Source organism: Lethenteron reissneri, chromosome 34 (genome assembly GCF_015708825.2).
Source record: "Lethenteron reissneri isolate LAM-NWPU_2019-01 chromosome 34, ASM1570882v1, whole genome shotgun sequence".
NCBI lineage: Eukaryota > Metazoa > Chordata > Hyperoartia > Petromyzontiformes > Petromyzontidae > Lethenteron > Lethenteron reissneri.
The window spans coordinates 10,223,262-10,242,495 of record NC_083812.1 but is presented as its reverse complement, the minus strand read 5'-3'; the positions used below and the strand labels follow the sequence as shown (position 1 = coordinate 10,242,495).

Below are 19,234 nucleotides of genomic sequence, written 5' to 3'. Positions count from 1 at the left end.
AATGTTTAAAGGTGGCTGAGCTCAGAGGTCCAAGCGCCGAGTTGGTACAGTTGAATCTGGTCATTCACCTCGACAATTAAAACTTTGTTTCATGTTCGGCAAGTTGATGGTTTTCGCCTAGTCACAAGTGGCCACGTACACACGAAAAAATATCATTACATTTTCACTTGATCTGTCTAATTTCCCATTATAAGAGTAAAAATGTGTGACCATTATTCGACAATGCCATAGCTGAGCTTGTGAGAAATAATGTGAACACAATTTAAATGCCACTTGAGGAATGTTTCACAATTATGTTACACATTTATTTCCACGAATTATTCTCTGAAACGTGGCACGCATTTCTCTGTCAAATGTCTACCTAGATTGGTCATCTCATAACATGATGCTAATAGCACAATTGATATAAATTGGGGTGAAAAACACTAAAAACAATAAAACAATAAACAACAAATGAATTATTTAGTCTAGTCAAGTTTACTTTATTTTTGCGAAAGCACAAATATATCAACTAAAACGATGAACTATGTTTTTTATACTCTCTGGTTCTTTCGGGAAAGTCACGTAGATAGAAACAATTATAAAAGAAAACACGACGTTTCAGTCGCAACACAAGCGTCCGTCTTCAGGTGAGAAAAATTATCTGCTGTTGTGGCTTTATATAGGCACGGGAGGGGAGGGGGGGGAAGGAGTTTGGCTGTAGGAGTTCACAGGGGAGAGTGGAGAGGAAACGCCCACTGATCTATATAACTTATTTTCAGAGCGACCTGGCCACAAATGATAGCTCAACGAAATGGCTTTATCATGTGGAAATGTATTGTCGCCAAATACTCGAATCGCATGTTTCTAAATGTGGAGGGAAAAAATTGGAGAACCCGGAAAAAAATCCACGCGACCAGGGGGAGAATATGCAAACTACAAATATACAGGCGTCAGGTTTGAGATCAAACCCACAACCTCCTCCATGCCAGCTGAGTATCAAATGTACCCAACCAATAACTGTAGTTGTACCTTGAAATGGGCACCTAAACGAACTAACAAATGCTCACAAACTTGATGCAGAATCCAAACCAATATAAATACAAATAAAAAGCTTCTCCAACAGAACAGGATAAATAAATAGTGTATGGATAGTGCTTAAAATATGACTATAGTTGATAACACGATCACGGTTTTTAACTGCATGTTGTGATCTACTTCTGTTCAAAATTTATCTTAACTATGATTGTGGTCCAGGATTCAGTTTTACCATTTGTGCAGAGGAGGAATGTATATTTATTTCATCGTATAAGCAGGATGCGTTCAATTCCATACAAAAAGAATGACATCACCGAACATAAAACCTAATAGAAAATGTGTTAACATCACTCAAATTTGGTATTTTATTGAGTCAAAATTTGCATCCACAGCTGGTTGGGATGATACATAAATGCCATTTTCTACACCTGGATTGTGCTTGTAATGCCATTATTGTGGAATTGCCCAAAGCAAAAGTAACAGGTCACTATAACCTTGATGTTCTAGAAGCTAATATGTGGTGTTCCGTCTTGACCAGCAGTAATAGAAGGTGGCCTTTAGCACCCTGTTTGTGCGAGTCCGACAATGCCCAATGATGTCTTACCCTGGGAAAATAGTAGCCGCATGCAGCTCCTGTGACAGGTAATTTACGTTCTGTGGCTCGTGGCTCCTGCAAAAATAGAGCCTCCAAGTGCTGTTTCCTCTCATTCATCACATTCATAAAACATTTCTAAAGATGTGTATGCTCTAAAAAGGCAAGTAATGTACACATGCTAAATATTTGCACAATAGTTGCTTTTATTTATGGATATTTAAGGAGATCTGCTGACATGAGAATATTTTAATTTTTTTTTGCATTGGTGTTGAGTTCTGTGGGGCTCTGCACCATTTTTGTAAATCGTATTCTCCGGATGCGTCATAAACCACTGGGCCATGTTGGAAACACAGCATTTATGCTTGCGAATATGACACGGTAAATGTAAATTAACATTGCAGAGGCTATGAGAATTACTGTACCCAGTACAAAATAAGTGCTAACATTTAACTGTCTGACAAATAGTGCACAACACTAGTCTTGAGTCTAAAAACTGTGACAGTATTGGAAAAGGCATAACTACTGCTCGGTGTCTCCACATACTGTCTAAAGAAATAAAAACAAAAGAATGTGTTTTTTTAAATTGTAAAATCTTTTCTCTCCATTCGCTTGCGGAGGTGCGTTCGGCAGAAGGCCACACGTAGAATTATAAGAATCAGTGCAAACTCTTAAATAAAATGTCATTGAAAATAAAAGTGTGTCTTGCAATCTATAGAACACACAACACAGTTTCAACTTGTAATATACCTTAGGAAGAGCTTCCCCAATACAAGACGCTTCACCAAACCTTGCTAAAGACTAACATACAGTAATAGTAAATTCAACAGCCTAATTGGACAAATGAAATGAGGGGACAGCAGTGTAAGCAGTGTCGAATCAATTGAATGCACGGGAAAGACGTGCGAGTCTCCAGACCAGACTGAAATCCCAGTCAAGAAACTACAATTGCGAAGGTCACGAGGCAGGGAATTCCAGACCCCTAGGAGCCGCTACAGAAAAAAGATCGACCTCCCATGGAGTGGGCGACAAAACGCAGTAGGAAATTATTTATTTGTTTTTGTTTTACTGAGTCTGAACAGATGCAATGTCTTTTTTTGTTTCGTAGCATCGCTAAGACATGCTTGCTACCAGGCACCTGGCAATGCAAGTTACAATAGGAGTAAAACACACGTTTCGATTTAAAGCTTTCGTGACTGCAGGGTTTCATCTTCTTGGTTCTTTCGGTAAAGTCACGTAGAAGGGAAGTAATAAAATAATACAAATAAAACACAATAAAATAATTCTCACGACGTTTCGGCCACAACGCAAGCAGCCGTCCTCAGGTGAAAACCCTTCTACGTGACTTTACCGAAAGAACCAAGAAGATAAAACACACGTATGGAGAAGTAACACTTGCACAGATATGTCAGACACTTACTTGCAAATACTGCTTCCTACATCAAACTCTTAGTTCCCCTGTATGGCACACATAATGGTTTTATCTCAGTGTGATCAACCAACGTACATGTGTACACCAACATGCAGTGTTTATGTGATTCCCGTTCATGATGTTTCATGTTTAGTATAGAAGGATAAATGTATTCCTTCCACGTATTACCAAAGACTCTGCATGCTGGAGTCAGATGGGTGATCGTGCCCATACATTGGCCAGCCACAATTGATATTCTAAAAATATTATTAATAATACAAAAATACCACTCCTTCAGCCGTATTATTTGCTTACCTAATTTGTGATTTATATTCTCGACAACAATGCAAAATTAGAACATTTTATTTTCAAAACAAAAGACATTTAAAATTTATGCAAAAGGGAAAGTTAACGCCGCAGCCATACCAATTAGCAGCAATGTTACAGCATCAATACAGCTTCAGTTTTAGTACAAATTTACAGCAATGCCTTTTTTAAATTTAGAAAATAAACATATCGAGTTATATTTGACTTGGATGAGAATAGTATTCGTATTAACAATTCAACTGTTGGTTTTTAAATACTGCAAATGGAATTCCTTAATCCAATACAATGTTCTTTCATGCTCTTTTCGAGTTTTAGTTTTTTGTATGTGTAGGTTTTCCTTGAGGACTCAGTGAACATGTATTGTCTCTCTAGGTTGAAAGGAAGTCATAGACGTACCTCTGATGTTTATTTTCTTGAATAATAAAGAAAATACAAGATTAGTTGGTTTCCAAACGTCATAATTTTCAGCCATGATCGATCTACTGCTGGGTGAAGGCCTCTCCAAGCTTTCTCCATCTCTCCCAATCTTGCGATGCAATAAACCTTGCAGCTCCTTCTCACGAGTTGTTTCCAGTAAGACAGTTTGAGTTGTAATTTCTACATTTGGATACAGTTGTCCATTCCCTATATCCACTTTTTATCTTCATGTCCCTTTTGGCTACACACATTCATTGACTATCTCGTCTCTCTCACTCTTCACTGAGATGCCAAACTTTAGAATACTATTCATGTCCTTGTTCCTCTATCCTACCTTTGCATGAGTGTTGTCATGTGTGTTGCCCTAATTTATAAGTTAGCTGGCAGCTAACTTTGTGGACTCGAGTCATGTGACTTGGACTCGAGTCAGACTCGAGTCATGAATTTGATGACTTCAGACTCGACTTGGACTTGCATAACAATGACTTTGTCCCACCTCTGAGGTGTGGACTCGAGTCATGTGACTTGGACTCGAGTCAGACTCGAGTCATGAATTTGATGACTTCAGACTCGACTTGGACTTGCATAACAATGACTTTGTCCCACCTCTGTTAGCTGCTGTCTTCAAGGTTTGTTGGAGCATATATTTGAATCATCTTAACTGCGTTACGCGAGCCTAAGTATACGATGGCCAACGCTGTCTGATATCCACTTGAACCATACAACTGATTCTCAGAGAGACTAACGAACCACACTCTTCTGTAATTACTTCACATTCTCCCTTGATGGTAGAAAAGGTTGCCCTTTTTTAAAGTAGGGAGTTCACTCCTTTCCTCGTCATTTATTTAGTCTGCGTGTGTTGTATAGAGCAGTGGTCGAATCAGGAAGTCATTCTGTCCATATCCAGTGCATCTTAGCACCCCTACTCCTCCGCCCACCCTGCTGACACCATGTTGATGAAACCAGAGCGCCTGGTGACTGAAGGCTATAGTTCAGTCTTCTTGTCCATTCTGGGGAAAATATGTGACCTTGATAAAAATTAAAATCATATATTGTTTGCAGCCCTGGGTGTGTGTACATATATATTGTAGATACATGAAGCTGCTCTAGAAAGCTAGTCTGAGCCAATCATAAAGTATTAATTTTCACTGTAAAACTGTATTGCCTGAAAGGCATATTGTGAAAGCTAGTCATAGCAATTCAAAGGCAGCCCAAGCAACAACCTTCTTGTTTGACGTGGGAGCACTGCAAAATAGCAGTTTGCATTTTTTTTTATCTCGCCAATGTACAAAGATTTACAAACTCTGCGTGTGATTGGCCCCCGAACAGAAATGATTAATGATTTCGTTTTCTTTCTTTACAAATAATACAGTCATATGGATGATGATGATAATATCACTGAAAGGTGTCCATTACAAAACACTGATTTACTTTAAAGAAGGATATTTTCACAACAATTAAGCACGTTTTAATGTTCACATCCATTCTGACACGAACTTAACTGTACAGATGCACCTACAGATGTATGTAAAATGTGATTCTTTATTTCTGTTTGTGAGCTTTGTTAGGAGAATATGACATTGTGAAAGCTACTTATTTCCATTAACACATGCCTCTGAAGGTGCCCCACTGCGTTAATGTGACTCGTCAGGGCACTTCCATTGGAATTGCAGCAAAAATGACTCCTCGGCACATTCATTACTGAGGCCAGAATTTCCCTGGAGGACATTGTGTTCGTAATTGCCATTCTGTGCGCAATTGCACTTGACCTTTGTTGGACTTTTAAAATAAATTTGAGGGTTCATGATGCATCCTATTTTTGTTGATATTTTTTATGTTTTCTTAATTGCACGGGCTTAACAAACAAAGGGAACAAACACCCTTAACACTCAAATTACATGCTGGAAGCGAGCAATGCACGGGATTTAATTCTGCCTCAATAGGATGATGCTATTCATGTCTATCATTCCTCACGATGTGTATTGGTAAAATATGCACCCACAAACAGCATTGAAAATAGAGAAGTTGCAAAGAGATTATTTCTGGGGGATGATACTGGCATCCTATCATCAATGCGAGTTCAGCTGCTTCATATTGTTACTGTATGCTTTGTATTCACAGGTGTGATACCATTATAGGTTCTAATCGGCTGGCCGACATTTTACTTTATGGCACAATACTTGCTAGAGATATTTAATCTCTTCATAGACTTTTTCGAGTAGAATACTTGAACTAAATAGTGCAGCTTTCATGGCATTATCAAATCTGTTGAAATGGAATTCCGAGTGGGGTTGCTGCTGCTGGTTTGTGTAAGCAATTGCTATATACAATTACCTTTTGTGGTTGTTGTCAATGTTTTTAATGCATTGTGGTCCTTCAGTTACGAATGTTGATTTGCAGCACTTGGAAACTGCATTGGGAATTCGCGTCGTGAATATAGTTTACATCGTAATGACGACGATGTTTGTCTCTCGCTGAGAATACACATTCCAATATTAAACTCATTGACACATTTGTTGTTCTTCCCTTGCCAGCTGAAGACCACTGCATGAATTCACTAAGAATGTCCTATGTATAGTGACTTAAATGTATATGTATCACGAGCTTAGTTTGCTAATGTCACACCCTTGTCAAAATCCACGATTATATCTCTATTGAAATTTTTTTTCTATAACGTCACAGGGTTACATGACATCTGCCTTGCCTTAAACCTAATGCATTATTAATGACATCGTGACCGACATCATAGACATATCACGAGACTGATAGTTACTTCGATAGCCATTCGCCTCTCCCACTGACGTGCCAGCACTGTGACACGCCATAAATGTATTGTCAGTCAGGTGTGGCTTTGTCATTTCCTTTTCCTCTTTTTCAGTAAACAAATTTCTGCTACACATTGGCCCCCTCTGGTCTTGAGTTCATAGTACAAGTGGTTTGACTGCAGGGGTTAAGGCTTTGTAAAGTTGAAATACATTTAATCAAAATTTCAATCAATTATTGGCATCCCTGATATTGGAAAGAGCGTCAGTACGACATAGTCATGTCTCAGCAATGTGTATGCAGTCAGGAGGTCTGGCCCCTTTTATATATGGAGGTAATCGGTCTTGCTAGTTAGATAATGGGCAATTTAAGCAATTTAAAGAGATGTTCCCTTATAAGTGCACTGTTACTCACCTTGCCTTGTCTGCTGCCATTTGCAGTTACCATTCCATTTGCAGAAACATATTGATTTGTCCTTTCATGAAGATAACTCGATGTGTAAGCCATCAGTGACTTTTGTACACAATAGATGTTGGTGTGTGTATGTATGCGTGCTTAGTGTCACACAGTTACTTAATCTACACAAGAAGGTGTTCAGGGTGAGAAGGTGTTTTTTGGAGGGATTTTTTTGTAAGCGGCTTGCAATAATTAGTCAACAGAGTGGCAGTATTCTTAAAATGTGTGCTTAAATTTAGGGTTGTAGTTATAGAAATGGTGCAGTCCTGTAATTGCGAAGTTGTCATATGCCAAGAGACGTGAAACCTTTAAAGCAAACTCGACAGGGCATTCATCTGGGTCGGCTGTTTTTATTCTTTGACAGCTGCCCAAGAGTGTTGTGGAGCTTGTCTTGAGTGACAAGAGATCGCCTAATGCATTCCCTTTGCCCTTTGTTGGGGCAACAGAGGGTCGTTGCGTTTTTTTTTTAGGCATTTGTTTCAGACGAACCCCAGATGAGTAAATCAGAGTCCCACTGCTGATCCGAGATGAGGTTAGCCTGTATGTTTACAAAGTCTCCAAAGGGAACAAATATTTTGCTAGGTATATGTCAATAAGTATCCTAGGGTGTTGGCAGTATAAGTCATGTGTTTTATGTATATGCTATTGCGTCATGATGGACCATTTTGGATAAATAATATTATATAAATAATATGTTCGGAGCATTGCAATTGAATTAACAGAAAAGATAAGAATCTAGCGTTACTCATAATTGGGGTAAATATGGAGTGAGATGTCATTTTACATGTATAATGATGCAGCCGTGGTGTAATTTCTAGCACACTGGATTTGCAATCCAGAGGTCACAGGTTCGTTCTCCCGGCGCAGCAGTTGAAACAATGGAAGCGTACATGGGTACACCATGGTTATTCCATGGGCAAGTTGCATGCATGTGATGGGGTAAAGTATGAGTATTCCCACCTCTTACAAGGCAACTGGCCAAAGTGAAAGAGTTAACCAAAATACCCATTAAGAGGGTCTCGAGAAAACTTCCTCGAGTGAATGCCCTTTGCCTATATTGGCATGTGAAATTGTGGATTTGCACCTTTATACTTTTATATATATCTCTCATAGATGTATAAATCACAGTTGGTTGTTCTTTGGATAAATCGGTTCTTGCAATGGGAATGTTCCATTTTTTTATGCCGGCTCAGAATCCAAAACATATCCCATAAGTCTTAATTTTAGAAACTTTCGTGACTGCAGGAATTATTATTTGGTTCTTTCGGTTAAGTCACGTCTAAAGATAAAATAATAAATTAAATTAAATAATGACATTTCATTATACCTGATGATGATTGCTTGTGTTGCAATCGAAACGTCGTATGCTATTATTTAATTTAATTTATTATTTTATCTTTAGACGTGACTTAACCGAAAGAACCAAATAATAATATCCCATAAGTACCACCCATTGTTATTTGATCGGAGGAGACAGTTTGATTTTTTGATGAGTCAACCGAATAAACGTGAGTGTTGGTAATCTGCAAGAAGAAGGCTAAAATTTAATATAAATTTAAATGTAATAAAAAAACAGAGAGCTAACATTCTTCAGAGCGCCGTGCTTCACAGTTCCAAATAATATTATTCATGTTCTTGTCACTTTGTGCTGTTCCTGCATTTGACTCATTTACAGGATTTGTGCTCCAATCTTTCTGATAAGTGCGAGGCTTGAGCCATGGGCTGTATAGGTTCAAACTTTCCGTTGTTTTTACTGACAACTAAAAACATTTGGAATGAAACAATTAAGAATTTTTTTTATCTTTTGCTGAATCTATTTGATCCACTTGCAAGCTTGTTATGTGTATGTCAATTTAGCTCGCAGCTATGTGTCTCTGATGCTGACTTTTGTACATAAAATAGTTAAATTATATTCCACATCAATTGTTTTTAGTTTGCTCCTTCCTAATTGCAATATGCATATTACAATGTGACCAATCTCCTTAGTGCTTTATATGCTTTTCACAATCCTGCTTCAGACAAATTATATATTTTGTTATGAAACATTTGTATTCATGGTTGCATCATTACGTACAATACAGATTATTTTGTAGTCAGCTAAACCCCACCTTCTTTGGCATAGATGGAAAAAAAAGTATCGACAATTTTGTCTGTAACATCAGTACACAATGGCTCTCCTGCAAACAAATAGGGCTTCAGTTCAGATGTCGTCTTTGCACTTTTTGACAGAATTTGAATTTAAATTGTGTAAGCACGTTGTTCAAATTAATTGTGAGCCAACGAGCATAACATCATACAATGTATATAATGCATAATCAATGGTATATCTGTGGAGAGTAAGAAATTACAGAAGTGGTGCACAATGTGCAAGAATACGAGACCATCCTGTCACGTGCTTTGTTCTTCAGCAGCGGCATTTCACATTTTGAATTCACGTACGATGTGCATTCCTGCAGCATACATTTACGGTGCTTTCACAAGCATTGTTATTGGGCTCGAAAAATACAAAATGATATTAATGGATGTGTTATATTTATTTATTTAATTATAACCGGCAAGATCAAGAATAACCATCTCGACAACTGCTACAGTTTGTTGCTACTTCCCTGTCATCATGAAACGAGTATAGATCTGTTTTGGTAACTGACAAATATCATTCCAGCGCACTTAAAATTACATTTCGGTGTGGTGACAGATTACAGTAAGATGCTCCTTCGAAAAAAATGTTGGTTGATCCAGCAATTTATTTGACAAATTCGGCTAAACGTATTAAGAAAATAGTCTGCTGCTCGATGAGAGCCATCCTAAACCTTGCAGGTTTTTTGGGACTGTGTCGCCATATTTCACCACGCTGATTAGTGCAGGTTGGGGAAAGCAGGGATCATAGATGTGGATGTATTGCAGTACAATACAACAATAGATTTTGCTACATTGGTGTCCTTCGTGCTGTGTATAGAACAGTTCACCAATTGAATACACTGTGTAACAAAGTAAAATTGTTCCTGGGTAGCAAGTATTATTTCCTAATTGCTTATGCCTCAAAAGTACAGAAAATGGCTATTATTCCCCACAAACTTTGCTTTTGTGACCAGGACAGTGATATTTAGAAAGTTTACCAATTTTCAATGAGAAAACGGGCGAATTTGTGTCTTTTAGTTCACAAAGTCAGAAAACAACAACATATGAATCAAAATGAACATGTAATTATACTAAAGTAATACAAAAAATGACTACAAAAGATTTAGACACCAAGGCGCACTACCACAGGCGGGACTGGCCACAGCAGACCAAGTTCTCTGTGAGGAGGAACAACGTCAAGTGGGAGACACTGGTAGACCTCCGGAAGGTGCCGATGCCACCATTGCACATCAAATTGGGCCTTATGAAACAATTTGTCAGAGCTGTAGATAAGGAGTCGGCAGCCTTCAAGTACCTTCAAGACTTCTTCCCTAAGCGGTCTGAGGCAAAGGTCAAAGCCGGTGTCTTCGTCGGACCACAGATAAAGAAGATCCTGGAGTGCAATGAATTCCCCAAGAAGCTCACTAGTAAGGAGAAAGCGTCTTGGAACAGCTTTGTCGCAGTGGTTCATGGCTTCCTGGGCAATCACAAGGTCGAAAACTATGTGGAGCTGGTTGGGACTCTGGTGAAGAACTACGGCACAATGGGCTGTAGGATGTCCCTGAAAGTCCATATCCTTGATGCTCATCTTGATAAATTCAAGGAGAACATGGGAGCGTACTTGGAGGAGCAAGGCGAGCGCTTCCACTAGGATATACTGGACTTTAAATGCCGCTACCAATGACAATATAATGATAACATGATGGGAGACTACATTTGGGGGCTGATTCGTGAAAGTGATTTACAGTATACTCGTAAATCTCGATAAACTACTCACTTCTAAATCTTTTGTATTCATTTTAGTATTACTTTAGTATAAATACATGTTCATTTTGATTCATGTTTTTTTTGGACTTTATGTGAACGAAAAAGACACAAATTCGCCCGTTTTCTCATTTAAAATAGGTAAATTTGAGAATATCACTGTCCTCGTCACAAAAGCAAAGTTTGTGTGTAATAATAGCCATTTTCGATACTTTTTAGGCATAACCAATTACGACATAACACTTACTACCCAGGAACAAAAATTGAGTTACATAGTGATATCATAATTATACAAATTCATTTCAAACACAGTCTTCAAAGTTGGCTCGGGCTGAATTAAGTGAATAGCTCATATAATTGCATTTTAGTTTATTCATTGTTACATTGGTGACTGGGCTAAGATCATTCAATTTGTTTCACTTGAACAACTGTTTTAATCACAGTGGGGAGACTGGGATTGAGACATTGAAGATCAGTTGTGTTGGATCAGTACTTTGACATAGTCATTAGCCCCCTGAGCTACCAAGGAACCTTTCCATCATTGTTGGCATTAAGGTTTCCTGTTTATATGGAGAGGCATATAGAAAGACAAAGATCCCCTGTATAGCCTTAACAGACTGTTGGGGCAAGTGCTGTTAGTGAGCACCTAAGAGGGGTTGAGTGGCCAACTACCTCGCCCGGTAGCCTTTGTCTTCCTAGTGGTGATGTTTACACATCGCACCAGGTACTCATTTGAGGCTGAGTCAACCTAGGGGATGCCCAGAATCGTTTCAGATAATCGTCACTGATGTTGGCCCTGAGCGAGAATCGAACTCGGGTCAACTATAATATGTATGGTTATGTCCTGGCAATTGCTGCTCATTCTGAGATGTTTATTATTCTGCTGAACATGGCATTTGCCAATAAAAGGAGTGCCCTTACCATCAGCTGCACCAAACCAGAGCACCTGCAAATCAAAAACTCGACACTTTTTATTGTCTCTCGCGTAGGTTAACTCCACTTTCAACGAGTACCTGATAGATGTATTACACAGCTCTATTCCAATGCAATTTTGGGAATTATCATGATGTGTGATCACAATTCAAACTTATATATTGTTTGTGTGGCTTGTACTGTCTGGTTGGTATCGTCATGTTCATATGTTCTGCTTGTTTGTGTTATCTCCTTTTTGTCCAATAGTATTATACTAAGATTGACATAACATTTACATAATTAATAATATTCACTTCTTATACACGCGATAAAAATGCACGCAACACATGCATAAGAATAGATTTTAATTGCTGAATAGTTTAATGGTTACATGTCTAGTAAATTGCGTGATGTACTATATTGCAAAGGTGTAAAATTGTGCTTAACCACCTACACCACCTCCTGATGTGCTATTCTAGCCGTAAAGTTCTTACTAACAGCCGTTGTTGCTATGGGGGAAGTTTTGTTGGGGATTGGCAACGAGCATAAAAGCATCACGCAGCAGCTTTTGGCTGGCCATCGAACGAAGATGGTCACTGCATTGCACACTTTCAGATGCACTTCTGAGGGCGTCTGGAACGCTCTTCCTTCCGATATTTGCAAGCCACCGGAGCTATGCACTTTTAAATAATCTAGATTGAAAACTCGTTTCTTTAGAATTGTTTTTGAGGTTACTTTGTTGTCCATCCCCCCCCCCCGTACCTCCAATTAGCACGGTTGACGACGTACGGTGCGAAAAAAGTTCAACGTACATAGCACACGTGTGTGTTTACACTCTCATGTGTGTGTATCTGGCTGCGTATATGGGGAGCAGTAATTATGTGGTTTGCACACTGTGCTACGAACCTGGTGACCCATGTTCGATTCCAGGTCACGGCCAATAATAGTTGCGAATATATTGGAACCAGTCTGGGCCTTTCCAAGCTTGTTTCAGCCTCAATTAAGTACCTGGTGTGTGTGCATGTGTGTGCGTGTGTGTGTGTAAACATCGCACTTGGGAGACAAAGGTGGCCTAGAATAGTGCTTGCCAAACAACCTTGTCGTGTGCTATGTCGGCCGTCATATTCACATGTTCACGGCACTCGCTCCAACAGTCTGAACATTTTCCATGGTGGGTTGTCTTGTCTGCACGTCTGTGTCCAGAGGGTGCTGCAGGAGGGACTGGTCCGGCATCGGATGCCTCTCGGCCCTCGGCTCTGGCGGAGCCCCTGCCCCACTTCCTCCAGGAGTTGGAGGACGCCTACATCGTGCGCAACAAGCCGGTCACCATGAGCTGTGCCGCCTCGCCCGCCACCCAGATCTACTTCAAGTGCAACGCTGAGTGGGTGTCCCAGCAGGCACATCACGTTCAACAGCGCACGGATCAAGGGACAGGTAGGACTCCATTTGTGGACTATCTCTTCTCAGTCACTTTATGAAGCTGAACGATATCTTTCTTGTAAAGATAGCCGAGGTGAAATGTAGAAGTTGATTTGACCACATGCGTGTGCTGGTATAGATTGCTTTGGGGCCGTTTCTGAATCAATTTAACTGACTCATGAATGTGGGGAGAATGGCACAAATCAAAAGTTCATATCTTTTTTTGGTAGAATCAAAATGTTCAGTGCTCCAGTGTAAATTGAGGGGAAGTAGAGAAAACAAGCTGCAGACATCACCTGAGCAATGTCAGATGTGGTTGTGGCTCAAATGGGTATTTTTGTACGAGAGAGGCATTTTAACACGTAGGCTTTCACGGCCAATATCATCCATAATAGGCGGATATGTGGTGACCACAGTTCTGCGCCCCCCCCCCCCCCCCCCCCCCCCCACTTTGTGCAAGAGCGCAGAAGCGTAGTCACGACATCTACGCCTCTATATAAGGAAAGAAACAGGAGGACTTCTCCACAAATCTGGCTGTCGCCTGATGAAGCTATTTGTAATTACTGGCGAAACGTCGTACTCAGATTGTAAATGTTGTGGCTTGGCTCTCCAACACACCGGTGTGCTGTACCAGTGACGAATTGGCACGTTCTGTTTACGTGACAAACCTTACTAGTTGGCTGTGTCGGGTGGTGGCGGGTTTTAACGACACATTTATATATTTACGTGATCTAACCCAAAAAAACCTGTATTATGAAGAGAGGCATTGTTGGCCATATGCGTGTTTGCAAAGCACTTAACTCACAATCAGAAGATTGCAATTTCAAATTTTGGATGGGAGTCAACTCAGCGCATCTTCTTTCTGGATTTGATGACATTAGTAACACTCACTGAGAAGCCAGGAGAGGTTGTGTTGTGGGGAGCCTCTTTCATAGGAATGTGAGATTCTCACCGCTGACTAAAGGTCGTCAACAGAGCTGAGTACCACCGCATATTAACTGAGAGACACTTTTACTTTTTTTCGTCATTTGCGGTGCAAGTGCATGTAAATGAAAGTATTCGTTTCGGGGTACATATGAAATAGTTAATCCTTCAAATTATCATCTCTCTACATCAGAATGTGTAATGCAGTCTAAAATATTCCGCAGCAAATGGTAATTGGAAGCGATGTAAAATTCTGGCTTCCGGACGAATTCTTTAAGTCATTGATTAAATAATGTGCTTATTAATAATATATTGGTGTAGTGAATATGTAACATAGGTTGAATGAATTGAATCTAAGCACTTCATGGAATTGCATATTCTATCAGGGTTATCAAATGTTTTATAACTGGATGACAGAGGTTTTAAATGAATTGCTATATTGTATTTGTGTATAGTTTGCATTTTAGTATGATCAGACTCGGGAGAGATTGGATCCACGATAGGAATCGAGAATTTTCAACAATGATTCAGAGCTTCTAACAGAGATCACCAATAGTCTTTGCATATTTAAACATTGAGAAATGTTGATATGTGTGCCACACATCTTTTACAAATTGTACAATCAATCATTTGCATGTGCATAATGATAGTTAATATTTTATCTTTGTGGTATATTTCTTTCCTGGCAGCTGATAATAGTGACAATGACAGATGATACTTTGAACATCCATTATGCAAATATTTGGGAAGGACCTTATATTTCATCAAAACACTTCCATACGAAATTACAACCTTCATGTACATCTCTGCTAACTTGATTCACTGATCTTTCAAAACAATCCCATCGATCTGAGCAGTTGTTTCAAATTCACTGCCTCGGAGGTTTACCCAAACCATGGCGTCATCATCGATCAATTTATGTCTCCTCTTAAACTTTCTGAGCCATCTCACTACACTGGAGCAATCAGAATCTCATGGACCATACACAAGGATTGATCTTATATTTGCTGGGCACACATCGTACTCATAATTGCATGTTTGAGCTCACCATATCACCTGTAATGATAATGCAAAAAATAAGTGTGTGACATGGAGTATTGTAATGTGATATTGCGTGAAGTAATCAACACTTTATGTTCTAAAGGCTTCTCAGTTGTATTTTATGGTGTAAATGCTCGGCTGTAAATACTTTCAGGTCATTGCCCCTGACATATAATTTACGTAGTAAATAATTAGCACTTGCACGTACATTTTTGGCAGGATGTACATTACAATTCCCTTTTCTTTCCCATTCTGATAAATCAAAGCTGTGAGCGTGAGTATCCACAATATTTTCCTTTATATAATGCACCAGGTGTGTTTAATGCCATGGTCGTTGTCAACTGCTCTGCTGAAGTTAGGCCCTGACTTATTCCATCAGATGAAAACCATTTAACTATCCAAGCATTTAGGACACTAAACGTTAACAATTGTATGTGCAATTATGCAGAATGGATATGGTGCTAACACACAGACCGAAAAATCCTTTTTATCAGTATTTCAAAAGTCAAATTGTCGATGCTCAAACAAGCAATCTGGTAAAAATTTGTTTCCATTGTGGACCTAGACACTCTGCACAGGGTGCTCATTCGTAGCTTTCAACAAAGGAATACCCCGTTTAATTCACCCCCAACGGATGGGCCGAGCCAGCCCCTGCATTGGATTTGAACTTATGACCTTCCAATTGTGAGCTGAGTTCTTTACCAACAGCACGACCAGGGTAGATAAGAGTGTTTATGATTTGAACAATAAGCAATGTTTATTTGCATGTAAATACGCAGTCTGTACTCACACTTAATTTACCACCAGCTAGTTAATGTCCTAGTGCTCAAGTCGAATTTGAAATGGAAACCCGAACACAGAGGCACTTCCACTGTCAATTAGCACAACAAGGTATCATGTTTGTGAAATACTCAATTAAGAAATGACAGCGCTGCTAATTCAGATCTCAAGTGGCAGGTGTTGGCTATGCAATGGGCTTTAAGTCACTTTAGACCTTTAGGTTCCAAGTGCTCCAAAATACATATGCATGTTGTGGGCATTCTACTCCAATACCACAGGTTCCTTATATTTATTCAAATATTGCATCACCATAATTTTGGGGGCGTATTGCGAGCATGAGAGTCCCATCCCAATTAGTTTGAATGACCGTGCCTTAACTGTATTCCATTTTTTTGTATTATTATTCTTGCATATTTTACGAATTATACCCAACCGTGCTTCCTGGAGTTAGGCAAAGAAGGAAGGGTGTTTCATTAATCCTTTCCGACCTCCTCTACAGAGAGCGAAGCCACACGTTTTTGGGAGATTGACCCCAGAACTGACATTAGTGGCCTTTGACTAATGTTCTTCACCACAACCACTGCACTGCACTCTTTCAATTGCGCAGACACATCCTTCGGAACTGAGCTTCACCAAATTAAATAGAAAATCAAATTATGGACTTTTTTTTTATCACCGATGGCTGTACTTGGACCATAAAACTCACTAACCACGAGAGCCTCACTTCATTCCAGACTTTAAGCTCAAAATCCTTACAATGTAAGGATAAACACTGTTACACGAGTATATCATTATTCTCCTGAGCCATTCTGACATCTCAATATATTTTCCTACTCAAATAAAAATGAAGCAACTGAACTGACAGTGGTACACCAGTTTCAACTGATGAATCATTGACCATTTTTAACAATTGCCATGGCAAGAAACATAAAGATTATATTATGGAAATAATTATTATTATTCAAAGTGGTGATCCATATGCTCAAACTATGAACCTTCCATTGTCCAGCACTTGGGAACTTAGCTAATGGATTACATTTGCATTGTATAGAAATGTAATTAGTACTTATAAGCTAGGAGATATCACCCCCCCCCCCCCCACTCCTCCAAAGACAAAGATTCCCCAGTATAGCCTAACAGACTGTTGGGGTTTTGATTTAAAGCTTTCGTGACTGCAGGGATTCATCTTCTTGGTTCTTTCGGTAAAGTCACGTAGAAGGTGAAGACGGCTGCTTGCGTTGTAGCCGAAACGTCGTGAGAATTATTTTATTTTAATTATTTTATAATGTTTTATTTTTATTATTTTATTACTTCCCTTCTACGTGACTTTACCGAAAGAACCAAGAAGAAGACTGTTGGAGGTAAGTGCTGTTATAGAGCAGCACCTATGAAGGCCAGTACAGCACATGAGGGGGGTGCGTGGCCAGCACCACCTCAGGCTGCCTTTGCCTACCTCGTGGAAATGTTTTTTAATCCTTTATATTAAGTTCACTTGCTTGCTTGCGCGCTTATGACCGTGCAAATCTTTCGATAGTTTTTTAACCCACTTCCCGTGATCCAATCGAGCTGACATTTTGCACACAGACTCGTTGTGCGTGACAACACTTTTTAGGAAAAAAATACATTATATTTAATTACCAATTGCTTAATGGTGGCAGGCAATCATCTGACCCATAGGTGGCAGCCATCTCAAGCCAGAGGACGAGAGGACTCTAGCCGCCACGCATGTAAAGGATTTATAGTGAAAAACTTTGTTTTTACGGGTTAATTTTTTACACATCGCACTCGGTACTCAATTGAGGCTGAGTCGACGTAGGGGAGGCCCAGGACCGGTTCAAATAATCGTCACTGGTGTTGTCCATGAGCGGAAATCGAACTCGGGTGGTCAGGTTGGTAGCGCAGTGAGCTATCCGCTCTGCTACCGCTTTCCACTGTGCTGATACCACCCATCTCCACCAACCGATCATCATCACCCATCTGCACAAAACACCAACTCGCAGCACCACGATACAGCCCCAGCAAGTTACTGGGAGAGTGCGACACAGCAATGGCAGGGTCCCCCTGGTCCAAGAAGTTACGTAACAGCAGCAGAAGATTGCATAATCTGTGCAAACTGTATTGGCAGGTGAAGCATGTAAGATATGTGTGCATGTGTGTGTGTGTGCGCAGGACGATCGGTGCGGGAGGTTCAGACGGACGTGTCCCGGCAGCAGGTGGAGGTGTACTACGGGCCGGAGCCTTATTGGTGTCAGTGCGTCGCCTGGAGCGCTGCCGGCACTAGCAAGAGCCGCAAGGCTTACGTCCGCATAGCATGTTCGTGAAAACCCCTCTTTTGCCCATTCTCGTGTTTACATTTATTTCTACGTTTTTTCTCAGTTATGGCATCAGAATCCACAAGTACATTCAGTATTTCCCCCTCTGAAAATCCTTATTGATCAACGGTCACACAGAGGAACACTCCAAAGTGATGTTATGTTTGTCTATTTTACTTCAAACAACATACTTGTTTGCCTCACTGTATAGAATCTGGCTCCTAACCCTGAAGCAAGACTTCACATCCCAGTCAGGGGGTTGACACGGCCCAACAATGCTCCAGGTCTATAAATTAAGCACCGTTTTGTGGGAAGTTTCACATGGTGATCTTATGAATAAACCGCCTGCCATGCCTTATGAATGTGAATTGCTGTACCCCTGGCTTCGGGCCACCAATGGAGATGAGCATAATCCAATGTTCATTTGAGCAGGGAAGCACCTTGACTTTGTTTTAGCTGCAGCCAAGCTGTAAAAATTATTATTAAGAGCACAAACAAATATCAAAATATGCGGGAGATTGGCATAACTGCCCTTTAAAATAGTTTTGCCACTGATAACGTCTGGGAATTGAACCTTTCAACACATTTCTGGCTTCGTGCTATGAATGGCATTGACCTCATGAGCTAACCAAATACAGTATATTGGGGCATAAAACCCATATTAGAATGCAGTTTAATACATTAATTTCAGATGAACACTATCCATATTTAAATTAAGGGTGTTTAAAGAGCATTCATGAAATGTGCACAATTTAATATATATATGATAAACATCCTAACTATACTGAATTAAACCAATTAAGCAAAAATAACCATTAAAGAAAATTGTGCTTTATTTGAAATGGGTCATTTTCATCAAGGAATGCATATTCACAATTACGCAAGAAATTTCTCCATAGGGTATATTACCTTTAAAGGCTTGGATTCATTTCATTAGTGTCAACAAGAATTCATTATCATTTAAATATGATAATTGGCTAT

General features: G+C 39.7%; 1 protein-coding gene across 2 annotated transcripts in view; it reads left to right on the top strand.

The window, feature by feature from the left end:
• The window catches only part of LOC133350657 (netrin receptor UNC5C-like), a 145,363-nt gene that overhangs the window by 48,975 nt on the left and 77,154 nt on the right, over nt 1–19,234 (top strand). For both annotated transcript variants that reach the window (XM_061565257.1, XM_061565258.1), the window contains exons 2-3: nt 12,981–13,211; nt 18,111–18,254. In XM_061565257.1, the coding sequence (XP_061421241.1) occupies nt 12,981–13,211; nt 18,111–18,254 (375 nt within the window). The remainder of the gene's footprint in view (nt 1–12,980; nt 13,212–18,110; nt 18,255–19,234) is intronic.